This window comes from Microcebus murinus, chromosome 19, assembly GCF_040939455.1.
Source record: "Microcebus murinus isolate Inina chromosome 19, M.murinus_Inina_mat1.0, whole genome shotgun sequence".
Lineage (NCBI taxonomy): Eukaryota > Metazoa > Chordata > Mammalia > Primates > Cheirogaleidae > Microcebus > Microcebus murinus.
Window position 1 is genome coordinate 49445890 of NC_134122.1, and position 21796 is coordinate 49467685.

General features: G+C 32.7%; 1 protein-coding gene across 12 annotated transcripts in view; it reads right to left on the minus strand.

Annotated features, from left to right (window-relative positions):
* The window catches only part of CEP170 (centrosomal protein 170), a 117118-nt gene that overhangs the window by 57344 nt on the left and 37978 nt on the right, over positions 1-21796 (minus strand). For 7 of the 12 annotated variants that reach the window (XM_075995520.1, XM_075995519.1, XM_075995518.1 and 4 more), the window contains exons 5-9: positions 16045-16100; positions 15790-15952; positions 14287-14421; positions 6332-6808; positions 1342-1985 (exon numbers count right to left, since the gene is read on the minus strand). In XM_075995520.1, coding sequence (XP_075851635.1) covers positions 1342-1985; positions 6332-6808; positions 14287-14421; positions 15790-15952; positions 16045-16100 — 1475 coding nt within the window. The remainder of the gene's footprint in view (positions 1-1341; positions 1986-6331; positions 6809-14286; positions 14422-15789; positions 15953-16044; positions 16101-21796) is intronic. The other 5 variants (XM_075995525.1, XM_075995524.1, XM_075995523.1 and 2 more) reach the window with 2 other exon arrangements.

Consider the following 21796-nt stretch of genomic DNA (forward strand, 5'->3'; position numbering starts at 1 on the left):
ACTTAAGTCTTAGTATTTTCCCTACATCCCAAAGGGTTATCTTTCTCACTCCCTGAGAGAATATTCTGAAAACTCATCATCTAAACTGGTGCCATCTCTAACGTCAATGTGTGTACTTGTCACCTGGAGAACTTGGGGCTTTTTCATTTTTTAAAAATTTTCATTGACATATATTTATGGGGTACATGTGTTATTTTGTTATATGCATAGAATGTGCAATGATCAAGTCAGGATATTTAGGGTATCCATCACCTCAAGTATTTATTATTTCTATGTGTTGGGAACATCAAGTCCACTCTTCTAACTATTCTGAAACATAGGATGCATTGTTGTTAGGTATAGTCACCCACTTCTGCTACTGAACATTAGAACTTATTCTTTCTATCTAGCTATATGTTTGTACCCATTAACTAGCCTCTCTTCATCTCCTCTCCCATACATATGACCCTTCCCAGCCTCTGGAGATCTTTAATGCAGATTTTGATTCAGTATGTTTAGGGTGGACCTGAGAGTCTATTTCTAACAAGCTCCTAAGTAATCGAGCCCACTTTGAGTAACAAGAATTTAAATAAGAGATTAATGGTTAGCCACACTTACACTGTTAATTTCCAGGAGGTAAAATAAATAGCTAATTCTAAAGTCAACTTTCCATTACTATGAGCAAAATTGAAAAAGACTACCTTTTAAACCATACAACAGTCATTAGACATACTAATCAATAACATCAAAGAACATATTTGAAATGTAGACTATCATTACAACTGGGCATATACTTGCCTAAACTGATATTACCATAAGAAAAAACTGATTTTGGTTTCATACACCTCTTTTCCATTAGCAAAGACAGAAATGAATAGAAGTTAAGAAAATAAAATGAGGACAAAGAACAAAATTAACTAAAACATATGTATTTTCATCTGTTTCCAACATGAAATCAGTAGGTAGGAAACCTATAGTTAACTATTATTGGCTAACACTGATATTTATGTTAACAGGGTTATAACAATGTTTTTTTTTCTTTTTAGTTTTTAAGTAAATGCAAGGTAAGAATGTCCAAAGAATACTATTTTTAAAACCTATTTTAAATTCACACAAATTTAAAAGGTTTAAACAGTTGAAATGTACAGGACTTTACATATGAAATGCAGGCAAATTTGGAATATAAGCAAAATGAAATCAGAAAGCATTTTGGTTTTACTTTTAGTCTTGTAATTCCCTAACAAGACCCTAAAGTTCCAATACCACTGACTGCATGAGAACATCTCATGTTGACTCTCTAATAATTTCCAACAGTCAAATATATCACAGAACTAACATCATACTCAAATGTCAATTATTTACCTTGTCAATCATTTTTCTTGCTTCCACTTCCTCACTGTTGGGATTCTCTAACTCAATGGTATAAGTACCCTTGTCACTTTGGTCATCATCATTATCCTTTTCAGAAGTAGCAGAAGTTGCTTGATTTTTTAACATTTTATCCATCTCCTGGCTTGGTCTGTGCCCAAGACTCCCTGAACTTCTTAATAATGCAGTTTGTAGGAAGGGTATTGACACCGATGGCTCCTCTGATTTCTGTTTTAACAATTTCCCATGTGGAAGACCATGCCCCCCTCTGTGATGCGCAGAGCTAGTCTGTAAAGACAAAGAAACCACTTTGGCATCTGCTGTTGGAGACTTTGTTTTCTCAAGTTTTGTATGTGTTGTTGAATATGTAGTATCCTGACACAAGATTCCCGCACTTTGAGAAAAAGAATATGACCTTCTCTTTCTGGGATTGTCTTCATCAAAGAATGCAATCATAAAAGCAGTTTGACTTACAACAGCTTGGTCTTGATGCTTTTCAGTAGCCTGGACCTTCTGTAGCTTCTTCTGTTCTGAATGGTGGCGCCTTAAGTGTTCCTCAAGAGTTGCACGTTTGCTACAGCGCCTGTGAGCCCCAGCATTTTCTGAATCGCTCTGGGTACCATCATCATGTTTATTTCCTAGACATGAAAAAGAAACCGCACAATGGAGAAGAAAAAAAATCCCATGTAGAAAATTAGAAGCATATACAAAAGTGCTATTTGTTTTGCCCCTCTCCCCCTTTCAATCCAAAGTCATATGTTCTGTTCAGTAACAGGCTCTGCAAACTTCCCTCAACTGCAATGGTTACATTCAAATTTTATCAACTAACAATGAGGTCCTTTATAAACAACTGAATAAGATTGCCTTTCTTTCTCCAAATTTTAACTTTATAATGATTCATCAATGCCTTAACAAATAAGCAATGCTCTATCATCTATGATAGTTTATAATCATAACATCAATAAACATTAATTCTGCCTTTAAATCTTATAACTTATTTAACAATCAAAATTTTAATCTAGCATCAAAGAGGAAGACAAGAAAAGGGTGACACCATTAAAATGCTTACTGTTACACAGAGAAAGAGAGCACAAATACCATAAAAGTGTGATGAATCTTAACTTTCACTGATGTTCAATACTTTCAAAAGTTCAGCATACAGCTGCTTCTTAATAAAAAGATTCAAATTTGTAGTTACCACTAATTTTTCCAAATATCTTTCTAGCTATGAGAATTTTTGGAAATTACATTTGTGCACTAAACTCCAGTGACTTCAAAGAGTTAAAGTATGCTAAGAGACCTATGAAGGAAAAGAGTCTTTGAAATCCCTACATAAATCCAGGCACCTACTGGGCAAATAGTATGGTGCTAAATATAACCAGATGTCTTCTCCATAAAGCATATAGAACTGAGTTAGAATATATGTGAATTTTGAAAAACCAGCTCCCTAACAAAGGTTTTTCTATATTAGAGCAAGTGAAAACCACTAAGTAGTTACCCTTCACAGTTCTGTTAAGGATTAGATATGAAACTATAACAACTTGATTTTTCACTGATTAAAATTCATATTACCTAAATAATAAGTACTTTAGAAGAAATAATCAAATGATAATTACATTATTATAGCATGAAATTACTGGAAAGTCAAGAGTTATTCTATGAATATTTTAGATGAAATCACCAGTCAGTGCTTAAATGATGGCTTCTTTAGAAGCTATAAATGAATTTAGTAAACCAGGTACATTCCGATAACTCCTGTACTAAATCTGATTTTTAAATTTCCTGGGCTATAAATTGCAATGTGAAAACCTGCTGAATAACATGGTACAAAACAACATAATTATCAGAAATGAAAGACTTGGGGGTAGGAGGAGCAAAGGATATATGTATGGGGAAAAAGTTGAGTTTTAATGCTGATGGGTTTGTTCCTAATGAATTTAGAGGTAACAACTGGTTCTTATGATTTAACACGAAATGGCTGTAAAAAATGTGGTACATAAAAAAAGTGAGAAGATTCAGAAGAGAGAATGACAGAACACACAGAAAAGGGTGAAGTTTTGGAAAGGCAATAAAAGGGAAACAAAGGGAGTGAATAAGACTAAAATAAGGGTGTTTGGGAGTGTTCCTATCAAAGTGATAGTGATCAATACTATAAAAATCAGATTCAACACAAATCTGAAGATCTTTCTTCAAATTACTGACTATTCAAAATGCAATCTGAAAAGAAAAAAAAACAAAAACAGGTGCTTAATTAATAGAATCCCTGCCTCAGGTAGTTAAATAGGAATCATGGATAGCAGATAAAAGGTAAAACTCAAACAAAACCACTAGTTTAAATATAAAATTCATTAAAAACATTAAACAACCTATTACATCATTGTATGGGCTCTACTGAAAAGGAATCCAGTTTGTAAGAGATGGAAAAAACTAAACGCCAATATTTCCTGCATAATAAGAAAAAATAACCCGCATCAGATGCACGTTTATCAAATATTTTAATGAAAATACCATCTTTACAGAATTTAATTCTTGTTCCAACATATAAAATTTGGTCCTTCGTGGTGTCAGGCCCTTTCAAATACCTTTCTTATAATTTATAGTTTAAAACTTCTCTTTTGGATTAGTCATTTTCTTTTCTGGAAAATTATTATATCTCCCTGCATTTCTCATTGTTACACAAGGTGAGATAACTGATCAGAGCTACAATTTTCTGTTTTTACATAACAAAAGATCAATAGGAAACTCCTAAGTTTCTTACTTTCCTTTTTGCCTATTATTAACCATGCCTAAATATGCTGATATTCTTTTAATATTTTTTAGGGTAGGTTAGCTATACCAAGTCAGTAGCTGTGGCCAAAAGAAGCTGCAACTCTCCCAAAGGGTAAAAGTGTATGGGCTTTGTGAACATTATTTTCCTCACTGTCCCAAAGCGCATGCACTTTACTCTTGTAGGAGCAAGGTTTTTGTTTTTGTTTTGTTTTGCTACTTTCAATTTTTTGACTTATCTAAACAGTTGCTGAAAGTCTAATTTTTATAAAAGTATTACTAATTGCTATAATTACATTTATTTAGAGACTGGGTATATACTTTTGCTGTCCTAAATTGTGGAAAATTGTTATCTAATGATGGCAGCTGACTTTTGAAGAAAGTCTCATGTCATTTATAAACATGTCTGGAGAAATAAAATGGATCTATTTTGGATCAAAAATGAGTTATATTTACAAAAACCGTTTCTTGGATGGCTTGCCAAATGGTCTAAAGACAAATCGAAAAGAAGAGTTCTCAGCAATGGCACCATATTGGAATATGTCTATCTATAAATCAACTTTGAAGGACAATGTAATTTGATTATATAACTTCTGATAAAATTTTAAAATTTCTAATCACGAAAGATAGATACAATGATGTGGACATTAATGCCTCTGTTTGGAATCAGGTTCACAAATGAGCCTTGTTCAAGAGCAGACAATGTCTTAAAGTGATGGCTTAAAAATAACAGTTAATACAGATAATAGTTATGACTAAAATGAGTTATAATATAAAGGAGTTTAATAAAGCTATTTTAAAATGGTATCTTTTAAAATGATCTAACTCATTTTTAATTCATTAAGAGTGGTTTAAAAAAGACTGTTATTTCTAAATCTTCAAGGATCATGCTACTACCTCTTAAACTATACCAAGGATATCAGCATTATTTATCCAATTCACATAAATGGTAAGTTAACAAATGTGTAGCTTTTATTTGTGAGCTTTAACCTACACATACATATATAGGTCTCAATTATGTATTAAAATTATCTAGTAGAAACAAAAGTTCACAATCCTATCTCAAAAGTACATGTTCCAGGTAAGTGCTGATAATTATAATTAAATATCTTAATAGGTCTCAACAAAGAATTAGGTAATCACATCATCTCACTATCTTGAAATGTTTTAGAAGCAAATCAGAAATACATATATGAATATTATTTCTTTATTACTTGATCAGAATGCCAGGGCATAAGTACAGATTAAATCAGAGTTAGTCTTGTCATAGAGAAGTCATTCACTATTTATTCAATTTACTGAGTACCTATCACATGTTCAAATACCAAATGAAGTGTTGGGTAAGTAATATATGTTCTCTGATCTCAAAGAGCATCTTTTTTAATTCCACTAACTCCTAATACAGTAAAAGAATAGTCAGATTAACATGCAATTGCAATTTATTCAATATTATTTTCCTTACAGATACATCATTAAATAAAAATAAGACAGACTAACACAAATCTGTATTCAATCAATTCTTAGCTAAATTTAATTGACAAAACCAATGGGAAAAAACTGATCAGCTGATATCTCAATGTATAGGCATAAAGATTTTATTAATTTTGGCCAAGTGCTACACTAATACAGCACATATAGCTATTTCACAAATGAACATTCATCTGTGAGTTTTATAAAGTCTTAATATTGAAAAAATTTTTAATTAATAGATTCCTAGTATTTCTAAATGAAAAATTTATGTTTTATGAGGAACCACTGAGAACAATTTGAAGCACTCCATCAATAATATAACTATATTAAACAAGTAGAACAGCTGGCCCATACCAAATGGCTTGAAGTTTCCTTCAAAATCTAGATATTGACATCATAATAGATAAAAGAATTGAATATATCTTTTCTTTAAATCAAGAAAATAATGGGAATTGTCTTCCAGGAAATTCCACTGGTGAAATGAATAAATCTTATATTTCCATAGGAAAAAGAAACATTTAATTGTATAAATATAAATTCACAAAACCAATCTGGTTTTGGCAAGAAAATGAAGAAAGGCTATTTTGAATAAGTTGGACATGGCAGTCTGGCTTGCTTTTGAGCTTTAAAATTAAACTTTGAAAAAGCAGACTTTTCTACCATATAATTATCTAACAGAAGCAGGGTAACTGTGAAGACTGTCCTTTATCACAAAATAGGAAGTTCTGAAATGATCAATTCACTTTACCTTTCAACCTTTTCAAGTACACTGGAACATCACTTTTAATACTTTTGGAATCCTCTTCTGTTCTTTCCCATATCATTTGAGGAGGGTTGTTTTGTGCCAGCCAATCAGCTACTTTGTTTTCTGGTGCCATCATTCCTGTTTGAATTCCCGGCAAGTCTTGAGTTCCAGGAGAAGACTTCTTTGACTTGTGACGCTGATCAGAAGTGAATTTTGTCACATGGTCTCTAATAGTTACCTTCCCTGGGGTACTGTCATCAAACTCAATGGTAAATGAAGCATGCCCTGCACCTGTTGTATGGGAACTTGGTGTGTCTTTTGTTGGGATTTCATGAATAGTGTTCTCTGTTATTTGTGAAGGTTGCTGAAATTCTTTTGTAGGGATTTCAAAATAACTTGGTTCCCTACAGAAAGGAAAAAGTACTTCTTCATTTGCAGCTGCAGATTGTTCCTCAACTTGCTTGGCATCTATGCTGCACCCTAATGAGAAAAATAAGAAAAAATTCAAAGTATTTGGGAGCTTGCGGCACTTAAGGGCATCTGGTAATGGCCATTTGTATTACTCCATGAGAATCAGAAGGCAGAGCACAGTCTGGATGAAAAACAATGGCATTTATGTCACAGAACAAACATCACAGAGAAGAAAGAATCTTGATTATAAACATGCCATTCAATTATCAATAGGAGTTGCAAGATAGGAGCAGCAATGGCAAAGGACAGCCAAGCAGTTAAGGGATGGATCTTGCATGGCTAGGTCCATGCTTTTTCCAACTTGGATCTAGAAACCATCAAGGTGCAAAAGAACTGAAATCAAAGTAGATGGATATGCATGTTCATTGTATATATGTAGAGTGATAGAAAAAGCATGAATTTCCTTATCAAGTCACTAGGATCAAATATCTGAAATATCTGTGAACACACTTAGAGCTCCAAAGGAGAACAGGTGCTCAAACGAGGATACAAACATGCAGTAAATATGTAAGTGATGTTCTATAAGTAATGATTCCACTTACCATTCTTCATTACATTCAGAAACATTACTTTAAGAATGATAAAAATAATATTACTGATGTGTGAAAGATACATTTAATAAAGACTGAAAGAGTAGTTAAAGATAAAACATGTGGTTTGCTTGCAGCATTGCAATCCAAGCAGCAGTATGAAAGAAATAAGGTAAAAATAAAAAATTCAGTTGCCAGCCAAAAACTCCAGAAGAAAATGAGTTCACATTTCTACAAAGCAGAATGTGCACGAGAGCTGGGAGAAGGAGCAAGCAACACTGGCGCACTATTACTATTCTTCTGTGCCTCAGAAACGAATATACAGGTATAAAAATAGACGTACTTTTATAAATAAATAAAATACACAAAAGTATGTAAATTAAAATTAAATGTAATTAAACAAAATTCTGTTTTAAGTATATTAAAAAATAAATTTTTTAAAAAATTAAAGATTATACTGTCCTGTTGTTGAGGAAGCAAAAGAACCACATCTATGTTAAAGATCATGATGAGCAAGTTCAAATACAATATATTTCCTTAAAGCTCAAGAATCTATTAGGAGAAAAAGGTAGTAAATGTCTAATTAAGCAAAGAATTTGGTCTTCTGAAACATTTTGCTTCAAATATCAAATCTTGGTGGAATTCATCAGATGCTATAATTAATTTTTTGAAAGTATTCTGAATGACAATCATAAAACTGCTTTTAGGTTATAGAAGAATGGTACAGTAACATCCTATAATCAAATGTGCAGTATAGGGCATAGAAGAAATCAGGATGCATTTCCAAAATAATAATAATAATAAATTGTCCATAAAATCTAACCAGAATGCAGAAAGAATATGTAACAACAACTTCCAATGTAAAAATTACCCTTTTCAAAATCAAGTATGTTTTACTGATCATTAAAATTGAAAGAAGAGTATTGGAAAAACTCCTCATTATCTGAGCAATAATTATAGAGGGTATTTGGAAGAATAGGTTATATAACATGACTCAGTAATGTAAAGTTTTTAAAATTTCTTTATAAAGAGTTAATTTATATATTTTTAAAAATAAAATGTCCACCTAGACTTTGAATGTTTATGCTGAAGTCATTTCACTTAAAATTACCATCAGAATAAAATATATTTATTCTCCCTATATTAATAAACTCATTAATGTTATTATTCTACTTTTTACACACTAAATTTATTTGCTATGTACAATGTACAGTACTTGATCAAGTCCATATAAGTGGCTTATAAACCTATCCTTCCTCTCTTATACATATATATTTTGTTTGTTTGTTTTTGCCTTTTTTATCCTTCAGGTGACAGAATAATGCTGGGGTGGTAGTTTTCTACTCATTACTAGTACCTGGATAGCCAACTATTTAATAAAAGTGATTTGGCTAAGCTATGAAGTAAAAACTACAAAAAGCTAGTCCAGGGATATAGCATGTATCATCCACTTGTCACTCATAATTCAAAAGAATATTTTTCCAGTTTTCCTCTCTTGTAAAAGAAAAGTTCACAGTTAATACTAACATGTTTTCAATGTTTTCCCATGATAACACATTAAAACAGCAGTGGTCAACAAGTGCACATCACTGTTTTTAAGGTTACCATTCCCTAAGCCAGTACTACTTCAAATTGTCTTTACTCGAAGAACTAGAAACTTGAAATTTATACAAGTTAATACTTAATTTATCTAAAAATACTTAATTTATCTAAAAACCAGTCATCTAACAATGTCAAATAGGATAACAGAGTGGAGAGGGAGCATGCTATCATCTGATGATCATAAAGGCTACATGGTTTAGTGGAAAACTGGGACAAAGTTTGAAATCAGAAAAATCCTTTATCAATGTTTAATGCTCATTTGCTTCATCATAAAATGAGAAAACAATATTTATCCATAAGACTGCTGTAAAGATTTAGTGAGATGAGCATTTAGTGAGATAATGTAAGTTACCCAGAACAAAGCCTAGGCACAAAGTAGGCACACAAATAAATGTTTTCCTCTTCCAACTCTGCAACACAGCCAAGAATCAGGAAGACCAAAAAATAAGAAAAAAAAAAAAATCTAACATCAAAAACTAACTCTAAAAAACCCAAGACAGATATGACAATGCCTATACTCCAATAGTCATAAACTTTACTAACAGGTAAGTTCCTCACATAGAGCCTTTTTACAATCTACTCATAATCCACGGCAAATCTGGAGGGGCTATAGAAGTGAAGATTAAGGCCAGACTTAACTGCACTAAAAAGTAAGAGTCAAGTGGTAGAGGCAAGATGAAAAACAATCAAGAACAGACAAATGGCCTCAAAAACATAGTAGTCCAGTACCACTCAATATATAGGGCCAACAGTCTTACATACTTCAAAGTCTCCTGAGGCTAGCACTGCAAGGTTCACAGTTCCATGATTCTGAGTTATAAAGAAAAAATTAACTTATACTTGGCCTTTTCTTAATAAGGTGTTGATATGGGTAATAGATTTAATAGAAAGGCACCAAATGGTTAAACTTTTTAAAAAAGTGTCAATTATAAAATAAAGTTCAATCATCTTGTGGAGGGATTAATTTCCCTGAAGATGAACAAAACAGATGAAGTGTGTGGTTCTTTTACACTTGGGAAGTGCCTACTAGAAAAATTATTAGGGGTCTACTAAATCAAAATAGAAAAATAAAACAACTTCTCTCAGAACAATTCTGGAATTTATATATTTAACATTCATTTATCTTCAAAACTCATTTTATTAATATCAAATTAAACTAATATACTGAATATTTATATTAATCTATTATTAATCCTTATTAGATTTTTAAAATTATTTAATGACTGATTATGCTAGAACTAATTCTGTATATCTAAATCAGAAGAGCGATTGGTGATAATCTGTTTATGTTCTTCAGGTATTTTATAATTATATAACCTTTCAGGGATACTTATGCTTAACTCAGAATAAATGTTCCTTTCACTCTTCCGTACTAAATTAAATATTAAACTAACTTGAGATAACAAAGACGATAATTATCATGGTATATTCTGATTAAAACATCTAATCAATCTAGCTTATTCAAGTATTTCAAATTACAAAGACTGGGAAAACCCATTTGCTGAAAAGGAGCTGCAACTTCAAAGTTTCCAAATTTAGTTTCATTGGATTAAAAATCAATGCAAAAGAGCTAAGAATCTATTATTCACAGTTGCCCCTGCCTTTTCAAAATGTGTACAACATTTAAAGGCCTTTAATTATAACCTAAATTAATGCTGAGACCAAATTAAAAGTTAGAAGAGCATAACTATAGCTAAACTGAGGATATACTTTCCTTCTTAATAGGATTCAAAATATTCACACAATTTCAGAAGAACTAATTGCTCTAATGTAAATATTTGCTTCTAGGGGTCTTTAGGCTATATGGTAAATCTTTAGCAGATTCTGAATACATGTGGACTCACAGAGAGGGATATAAATAATTACTAGGTAACAGACATTCTGTTATTATCCTTTCTAGAATGTTCACATTCTATAATAAGTACTAAGTTTTTAATTTAAAATTTCATAACCAAGAAGCATATCACTTTTTGTTTTCACTCAAAGAGTATGCTTAGAGCATAAATTGTTAAACTATTCATATTCTGTAATCTGTAACATTTTTTAAAATACCTTAATTTCAAAATGATCAAAGTAAATAGCACTTGGCATAACCCTCAAATCTGATTCTACAATTTCTGCTGGCTTCATAAATTATTTCAGGTCAGTAAACTGTTTCTCTCACACTATATTTTTAAAAACTGCAAAGGATAAATCGGAAACAATAATATCCTCATACTAATATAGGAAAACAGGTAAGAATCTCATAAGGTTGTCAATCAGCTGTATCTGACAGAGCACTTTAAACTATTTGACGCAAAACATAGATCATTATTCCTTACTACTCAAAAACAGTCCCAAGATTATGAGATAGCTTTTGGTCATCTAGCAGAAATGATATTCAATGAGACAGGGCATATAAGCTGATAGAATTTATTTTCAGTCACATACGTGAAATTACTGTTGGATGCTTCACAGTTTGAAATTTATTTTATTATGCTGAGGTATAAGGAATCAATTTTTTATGCCTATTTGTTTTTGAAGTGTTTGTTTAAATCTTTGCACCTTATGAAGTTTATCCTTTTGGACTGACTGTGTGTATATATATATATATATATATATATACACACACATGTATATACACGTGTATATATACACGTGTATATACACGTGTATATATACGTGTTTGTATTGACAAGAATAATCATCACTGAAATATTTACTGTTTGAGTTAAGAGCATGGAGTGTGGAGTCAGGCTACAAAAGCTGAAATTCCAGCTCCATTATTTGCTAACTGGGTGATTTTGGCAAGTAAGTGAACATCACTATGCCTGAATTTCCTTACTTATAAAATGGACAAACTAATGATAACTACCTTTAGGCATTGCTCTGAGGATTACATAATCAAGTGCATATAAAGCACTTAGAAAAGTGTCTGGATTAAGTAAGTACCATTGAAGGGTCAGCTATTATTATGAATCATGGTTGTGTTTCCTATACAGAAATTACACATACAGTTCATTGTATTTTAAAAGTTGTATGTTTCAGATTTCAAAAGTTGTTCTGTGTGTGCTGGGGGAGGGCTAAATTTTTAATGGCCATATAAAATCACTATCACAATTATTTTCAGAATTTGGCAATAGTTACATTCAGCTGTGTTTTCTTAACCACCTAATTGGTATGCTTTCTTCTCTCTATTAGGTGGTTCTAGTGCACAATAAAAGTATAATATGTGGTACTTCAAATAAGGCATTTATAGTTTAGTTGTGGAGAGAAGGCAGACACACAAAACAATGAATGAAAGAGTGTTATGTTACAGCAATATATATAAAGATACATCATTTAGAATTTCACATCATCTGATGTATGTGTGTATATGTGTCCTGGGAGAGAAACAGGTATGAATTAGCATAATTTATGTGGAGATGCATTGAGAGAATGCTAAAACAACTGGTAATGGGACATAAGGCTCACCATGGAAACAGACAAAATTAGAGAACTTTTGACATATAAGACTTACATAGTTTAAAATCTATTTGGTAGGCAAAAGGCAATTTCTTGACTCTAGTTTCTTGAACAAAGGAAACAAAGCTAACTTAGATTTGTTATGCAAAATGAACTGCAAAGGGGTTGAAATAGGAGGTAAGTAGCTCAATGATGATTCAGTGAGGGGCAACAGAAATAGATTATATATTAGACAAGGTGAAGGGAAGACAAAATTTTCAAATAAAGTAGACATTCTTGATTGCCTTCCAGTATCTTTCCCCTGTTCTTCCCTCCTAAAAGGACTCCAAACTTCTCCAGTATTCACTCTTCCCTGACACAGCTCATGTGGCTAACCCCACACTCAGCTTCAAGGTGAGCAAGATTGGTTTAAGGATAATCGCATATGCCTTGCCAGGGACACTGGTTCAGAAAGCAGGTGGCCCACTCCAGAACCTGTGAGAAGCCAATGAGAAGAGGGATGTGTTGAGAACTTTGGGCAAAGTTCATCTTCCAAATTCTAGGAAGTATTCTGGAATAACCTTTGTTCTTTTCTACTGGATGTGATCAAAGTAGCATGTACCCATGGCTGGCTGCTGGCAGGCAGCCTATGAGTGTGAGGGGAAACTCCCTCAGCAGGCCACCACTGAAGACAGGAAGACTAAGATGGAAAGAAACTAGCTAGCTGGCACCTACACTGTTGAGATGCTGCACTGAACAACGCTTGGGGGTTCAGTTATGCAAGCCGGTAAACCTCCTTCCTGTTTAGTCTCAGGTTATTTATTTGTTATTTATATCTGAAAACATGCTAAATAATACTAAGTTTCTGAGCTTGGGCATAAAGAAAATTGTGTTGGTGACAGAAAAAAGGTAGCTGTGAGAGGAAATTTACTTGGAGAGTTGACCAATTCAGCTTTGGGCACTGTAAAGACCAAGTTGATAACGCCAGCTTTCTTAGACCCATATCCTTATAAATTGGAGCATATCTAAAAAAAAACCCAGTATTCTTATTCTCCAGCTAAGAAAAATGTCCTACTTATCTTTCGGAACTAGGGTCAAAGGTAAGAAATTGAGAAGAGTTCTGATGGAATTCATCCTTGCCTCAGAATCAGACTCAGTCTTCCACACTGATCCCTGGTGCCTGGACTTAATTCCTCCAGTTCTGGATCCTTATCTGTTGTTATCACGAAAACTGGCTGCTCCGTCCTTCTGATTTCTTTGCAAGGTCTTTATGTGACAGACAATTGATGCCTCCATTTATTTCCTGGAAGTCTTGATTTTCTGGCTTATGGACAAAACCACTCCATGAACAGTATCAACAATGTCAAGAATATGTTCCTTGACTACTAATCTGAAAATCTGACCAAGAACTATTTCTTCATTCTGGCTGCTGAACTCAACTAATCTTGTTACCCACCATATCCCAACAAATTGGGCACACTGAGGTTTTAAAACAAATTGTAATTTCATACCACATATCTGAACACAATAGAAATTGTTCATTTAAAATATGATTATATGCTTGTGAATCTAATGAAAACACAAAATTACTTTGTAGCTACTATTTTTGTCTGATTGATATATTTTAACAATGATTTTAAAGTACTTAAAATGCCCAGTCATATCATTATTTTCCAAGTTTGTTAAATCTCATAAACTGAAAAATAAAAGTATTATAAATAAAAGTGCTTTACAAAGATACTGGAATTAATACTTTACATGAAAATCACTCTTAATTTAAAAATGTACATTAAAATGATAAGGCCATTAAAACATTCATCAACTATTTTTTATCAATAGATTATCTCTTTTCAGGGTAGACAGCTGTTTGTTTAGATTATAAATGCTTTCCAAGATATACATTTAATGTCACAGTCATTGAGATTTTTTTACCTGACGTGCCAGTTTCATGATTTTTTCCTTCTGATTTGCCGTTTGTCTTGAAAGCTCTTTGTTCATCCACCTCACCATCCCCCCACCATGATGGCTGCCCGTATAATGGAGTACCACGGGGCATAGCAGAAATATCTGGAAAGAGGTGGGAAAAATCTGTCTAAAGCAGATGAAACTGAAAAAAGAAATACGCTTTTGCAGAATCTAGAATTGCCTGGTTGACTGATTAAATGAAAAAACAAAGTATAGTCTAGATAGCTAAAAAGTACACTACACTCAATAACTTTGTGTAAGACCTTATACCATGTTGGACACGACTAAATAAAAATTTGTGCTGCCTAGTATCTAAGTAATACAACATGCTAAACATCCCAATAGTTTTTTTTAAAGTATGAAACTGGTATATAACTGAACAACTTGTAACAAATGGCCTTTGACTTGAATATTTAGACAGGAAGTGGCCTCAGCAGAAAAAATTTCCTGAAACTAGGCAATAATCAACTAGGGAGGAATGAAACCAGTCTGATCAGAAATGGCTCATTAAGGGTAAATATAAAAGAAGTACTCATTTTCTAATTTTTTTTAAAGCCTAAGGGCATTGCACAGTAACTAAATTTAAATGACCTGTTAGCAAAACTAACAGATTTTTATTTGAGCAAATGTGGTAATGTCTATTAATTTAAAAAATTGTTTCTGTTTGAATGGGATTATATATTATTTAAGGCATATTTTTTTTTTACAGTTCCTACAACTGTAAATTGTATGATGATGTAGCATTATTGGATTTAAAAAAAATTCCTTTTAATTCATTTGTGTTACTAATTTAGGAGAAAATGCAGAAAAGACATGAAATAAAAAATATTATTAGGTAAACTACACTGTAAACTATACAGTTAATTCTCCTTATCTGTGAGTTCCACATCCATGAATTCAACCAACTGCAGATCCAAAATATTCAGGAGAAAAAATTCCGCAAAGTTCCAAAAAGCAAAACTCACATTTGCCTCATGCCAAGTATTATTTTGCGTCTCCATGAATGAAGTATGCATCATATTAGTTATAAGTAATCTAGATATGATTTAAAGTATATAAGTAATCTAGATATGATTTAAAGTATATGGGAGGATATGCATAGGTTATATGCAAGTAATACACCATTTTATATAAGGAACTTGAACATCCCTGAATTTTAGTATTCAAGGAGGTCCTTGAAACTAACTCCCTACCGATACCGAGGGATGAATGTATTTATTTCCCTCAAACATTTAAACTATATTTACTTCCCTTAAATATCTAAACATACTAAGCATAACTACATACAACTGTCATACACAATTATATGTTTTATAATGCTTTCTAATGAAAGCACTGGCTGCATTAAAACACTCTGAAATCAACATTATAAATTATTTTTATATGGACATGACCAACTTTTTGAGAACAAAGCATGCAATGTCTTCAAAATCAAGTAGAAACATAGTATTTTTAAAAAGGTTAGCTTACCCATGGCTTTTTCCTCAGATTTCAGTGCTTCTGTAGCTTTGTGCGGAATTTCTGTAGCAGCATCTGCTCCCTTTGTATCTATGCTTTTGGCACTTGCAGATTTTGATAATTCTGATTCTGAAGATTTTTGGGACAACTGAAGTTGAATGGTAAACTTCTCATGCTATAAAACATTTAAAAATGGAAGTGAAACATCAATGAGTAAAAATGAAACCTAGTGAATGGGAGGCTTAGAAAAGAAGTAAAAACTTTTACCTTAAGAGCTTCTTCAGGGACCCTCATTTCTCCTCTTACTACAGTGAAAAGATTTGTATGTAAACAGAGCTAAGGAAGAATATAACTTCAAAATTTTGGTAATCAAGCTTAAAATGGTCATCAAATATAATTTAGAAATTGTCCTGTTTCAAAAGGTAAATTACAGCAGAACAATTACATTCCTCTTAATAGTTAAATGTTAAAACATGCTCACAAATGTAAAAATTTTCATTTTAAATACTAAAAATCTTAAAATCCAGCAAGTATTTCTAACTTTAAGTAAAGGTGGCCTTCAAGAGAAGCAAATAACTGGGTAATTAATCAGAGGACAAAGACATTTTCAATTTTCACTAACAATATGATGCAACTACAATGGGAAAAAAGCACCTGGATCAAATTATATTGATAGCTAATCACAAAAAATGTAACAGGAAATATCTCATCAGTAATTACTCAACAGCAAATCCCAAAGGAATTTGATTACTCAGACTTCATAAGCTTTGATAAAAATGAAGTTCATTCTGTAAGTGCAAAAGAAATGCTATAATTGGGGTCCTAACAACAACCACAACCACCCTTCTCCCCCATGAATTGCAATCAAGGTCATATAACATTATCAAACAACTAATTCTATACCAAGATTAGATTAGAACCAAGTGCTAGATATAATGAATGCTTTCATTATTATGCCAAAAAGAACAATGCCTCTGTATATTAAAAAGATCTATTCACTAAAGAGTAGAGGTCACATTTCCCACCATTACCTAACCCTGTAATGAAAGGACTTTTATAATGGTGTACTAAATTTTATTCTTCTTTAGCAATTCAGAGCAATCATGACTTCAAGGGTAGAAAGCTGTAATTATCATGACTACTCGGGGGAAAAAAGATTTCAAAGCATAAGGGAAGGAATAAACTTTTTAAGGAGTCTTTAATCTGTTTTTGCTCCTTAAAATAATAAAAACTCAGAATTTTTAAGAATCAGAAAGAGCTTTGGGAAATACCTTGTTCAATTTCATTAATTTTTCTTTCTGTTCTATAAATAAAGAACTTGGGGATTGGCAGGACAAACCAAAACAAAAATCTAGTTAACTGAATCCCAGTCCAGGGCTTTCCTATCACTTTATATTGCTTCCTATAGCTTTGAAATATTAAAATTTTCCTTTTATGTCATGTACATATGGAAATATACATCTCATAACTAAGTATATTATTTAAGGAAAAATAATATATAGTAACTTTGTCTTATCCCAAAGAAATTCATGAACAGCTGAAGGAGATTGACAGCGTTCCTACCTTTTCAATGGAAAATATAGTATTTTTATTTTTGTGTCTTATGGGGGTACAAGTGTTAAGGTTACATATATTGCCCATCTCCCCCTCCCCCCTCAAGTCAGAGCCTCAAGTGTGGCCATCTCTCAAACGCTGCACATCTCACTCATCCTGTTTGTATATACCCATCCCCTCCTCCCCACTCCCCGACACTCGATAAATGTTATTCCTATATGTCCACTGAGGTGTTGATCCATTAATACCAATTTGCTGGTGAGTACATGTGGTGCTTGTTTTTCCATTCTTGAGATATATCACTTAGTAGAATGGCTTCCAGCTCTATCCAGGAAAACACAAGAGGTGGTATATCACCATTCTTTCTTAAAGCTGAATAGTACTCCATGGTATACATATACCACATTTTATTAATCCACTCATGTATTATGGGCACTTGGGTTGTTTCCACAACTTTGCAATTGTGAATTGTGCTGCTATAAACATTCGAGTGCAGGTGTCTTTTTTGTAGAGTGTCATCTGATCTTTTGGGTAGAAGCCCAGTAGTGGAATTGTTGGATCAAATGGTAGATCTACTTGTATTGCTTTAAGGTATCTCCATACTGCTTTCAACAGAGGTTGAACTAGTTTGCAGTCTCACCAGCAGCGTAGGAGTGTTCTTATCTCTCAGCATCCACGCCAGCATTTGTTGTTTGGGGACTTTTTGATAAAGGCCATTCTCACTGGAGTTAAGTGATATCTCATTGTGGTTTTGATTTGCATTTCCGTGATGATTAGAGATGTTGAGCATTTTTTCATGCTTGTTGGCCATTATTCTGTCTTCTTTTGAGAAGTTTCTGTTCATATCTTTTGCCCATTTTCTGATAGGGTTGTTTGATTTTTTCGCGCTGATTTTCCTGAGTTCTAAATAGATTCTAGTTATCAGCCCTTTATAGGATGTGTAGCTTGAGAAAATTTTCTCCCATTCTGTGGGTTGTCTGTTTGCTCTCTCGATAGTTTCTTTGGCTGTGCAGAAGCTTTTTAATTTGATCAGGTCCCATTTATTTATTTTTGTTGCTGCTGTGATTGCTTTTGGGGTCTTCTTCATAAATTCTTTGCCTAGGCCAATGTCTAGAAGAGTATTTTCAACGTTTTCCTCTAGAATTCTAATAGTTTCACACCTAATGTTCAAGTCTGTTACCCAGCAAGAGTTGATCTTTGTGAGAGGTGAAAGGTGTGGGTCCTGTTTCAATCTTCTACATGTGTCTATCCAGTTTTCCCAGCACCATTTATTGAATAAGGATTCTTTTCCCCAGTGTATGTTTTTGTCTGCTTTGTCAAAGATTAGTTGGCTATATGAGGATGGTTTTATATCTGGGTTCACAGTTCTTGTTCCACTGGTCAATGCCCCTGTTCTTGTGCCAGTCCCAAGCTGTTTTAATTACTATAGCCTTGGAGTATAGTTTGAAGTCTGGTAAATTGATACCTCCTATTTTGTTTTTATTGCCAAGGATTGATTTTGCTATACGGGGTCTTCTCTGGTTCCATACGAAGCGTCAAATTATTTTTTCTGTATCTGTGAAAAATGTTGGTGGCATTTTGATACGGATTGCATTGACTCTGTAGGTCACTTTGGGTAGTATAACATTTTAACAATGTTGACTCTGCTGACCCATGAGCATGGTATATTCTTCTACCTGTTTACATCCTCTATTTCTTTCTTCAGTGTTTCATAGTTCTCCCTGTAGAGGTCTTTTACCTCCTTAATATATTCCTAGATACTTTATTTTCTTTGTTGCTATTTTGAAGTGAATTGAGTCTTTCACTTGGTTCGCACTTTTACTGTTGTTGGCGTATATGAATGCCTCTAATTTCTGTGTATTGATTTTGTATCCTGAGACTTTACCAAATTCTTTTATCAATTCAAGGAGTCTCTTGGTTGAATCCTTAGGGTTTTCTAGGTATAATATCATGTCATCAGCAAAGAGTGAGAGTTTGATCTCTTTTTTAAAAAGTAACAATCGTTTCTCTTTTTCAATGGAAAACACAAATGATTTTAGCCTGTGGTGAGGGTTTTCTGATGCTTCCGGCCATTCCCCAGGGCTAGTCTGGGGTATCCTCTTTAGACCTAGACACATTTCAGGTCAGGGAAAACTTGAGAGGGGCCATCTTTCTCAGGTTAAAACACTGTATGTTCCAAAAAGGTTTGTGTGTATAGAAATGAAGAAGGCATCAAGGATTCTCTTATTTAGGTCATGAATTCACCAGAGAACTCTGGTATAACTATGAGATTTTGAGACTGTTCTAGCCCCAGCTTTTACCTCCAAAGCTACCATCTTCTTAGTGGTGCAAACCAGGGTAGGTGTTTTTAACTTGCTCATCAAGAAAAGTGACAAACTGAGGTACAATTACTCTTGATGTCATTAAGTTACAAAAAGTTTAAATTTTTGCTTATTAAATATCATAATTTTATATAGGTCACTTCCCCACTTATTTATGTAAGACTATATATAAAAGACTATCTAAGAACACACTATATTATCAGCTCCCTTTATCTTAATGACAAGGCTAGAAACAGAACAAAATTTTAAACACTGTTAGTTATTCCTAGAGGTATGGCCTAAAACAAAACTGTCACATATCATTGTGAATACATCTTTCAAAAACCAAGTTATTAAATACTTCGATTAGGGAGATACTAGTCACAGGATACAGGAAAAAAAATTTTTTTAATAGTACATAATGACCTCTTGCTGCTTGGGACATTTCAAATGATAAAAAGTTTCAAAAATTACTGTATTCTCAAACAATTTAGATGGGTATTAATATAATATTCTCTAAAAAACAATGATAATTACTAAAAAAAAGTATGACTCCCAAGGTACTACAGATACTGATGTCAGATAAATGAGAATACTTGAATAAAATTATTTTGTACAAGAGTGGAAAAACATATTTTTCTAAATTTATATTTTATATATGTGACTTTAAAAATATATAAGAAAACTATCCTTAAAGATTCTCCTTAAAGTTATCCAAAAACTTTTCTTTTTCATTAGGAATATAGAAAATTTCCTTTATTTAACTATAATCAATATTGAGATATACACTTATGCTAAATTATATTCCACACTGCATTAACAAGGCAGGTCCTAGGAGATGCCAAAGGTTTAAAAAAAATTAATGGCAGAAAATCTTTCAAGGAGAAAATTTTATCTATTTGCTTAATTTTATATATACCTTCAGAAAAATACAACATTTTATTTTAGAAAATGAACATCTTTCTAACTTGTAGAAGACCCTTTTCTATAGGAACATAGTTTTCAAACAACTGATCTTAATTTCTCTATCACTTCATTCTTTTATCAAAAAAACTTATCTCTAATAATTTCTTAAATTGAATTCTTTTAAGCTTTGAGAAATTCTATATTTTTGAAATTTTGAAAGAGTGCTCATGCTTTGTTGTGGATATCAACCATACTGATCAGGAAAAATCTTAACTCAGTCCTTAATTTTTACTTATGTTTAACTCCCCCTTGATCATTTTAGCAGCCATTATCTGGACTGCCTGGTAAACAGTACTACCTGTTTGTAGTACAACTTTATGCTGCCTACTTTAAAAGTAAAGACACAAATTGGTTAAAAGTAAAAGAATAGAAATAGATAAAAGAAAGCTGGAGCAACTATATTAATATCAAGACAAACCAGATTTCAGAGCAAAAAATATTATCATGGCTAAAGCAGGTCATTTCATAATGATAAAGGGAAAGAATTCATCAAGAGGACACAGTATCCTAAATGTTTATAAACTTAATAACAGAGCTTCAAATTACATGTAAAGCAAACAAAAACTTCTGCAAGGAGGAAGAGGCAAACCTACAATCAAAGCCTGAGATTTCAGTATCTCTTTCTCAGCAAATCAAAGAACCGTACAACAAATCAATAAAACATAGAAGACCCGGGCAGCACTACCAAGCCAGCTTGGCCTAACTAACATTTATAAAACATTAAACCACAAATCAGCAGAATGCACATGCTTTTAAAGTATATATGGAACATTTAGGAAGATAGACCATATTCTTGGCCATAGAACATGTCTTAACAAATTCAAAAGGATTTGAAACATATAAAGTATGTTCTCTGAGCACAATGGAATTAAATAAGATCAGTAACAAAAACATCTCTGGAAAACTTCCCAAATATTTGGGAACTAAATAATCCTATAGATAATCTGTGACTCAAACAGGAAATCAAAAGGAAAATTAGGAAGTATTTTGCACATCAAAGCAGTAATTAGAGGAAAATTTATAGCACTAAATGCCTATATTAGAAAAGAAGGTCTCAAATGAATGACCTCAACTTCTACCTAGAAGGAAATAAAGATAATAGAAATCAAATAGAAAACAGAAAAATAGAATTCAACCAAAAGCTGGTTTTTTGGGATGATTCTTCCCACTTTCTCCACAAAATCTGCTTTACTCACAGA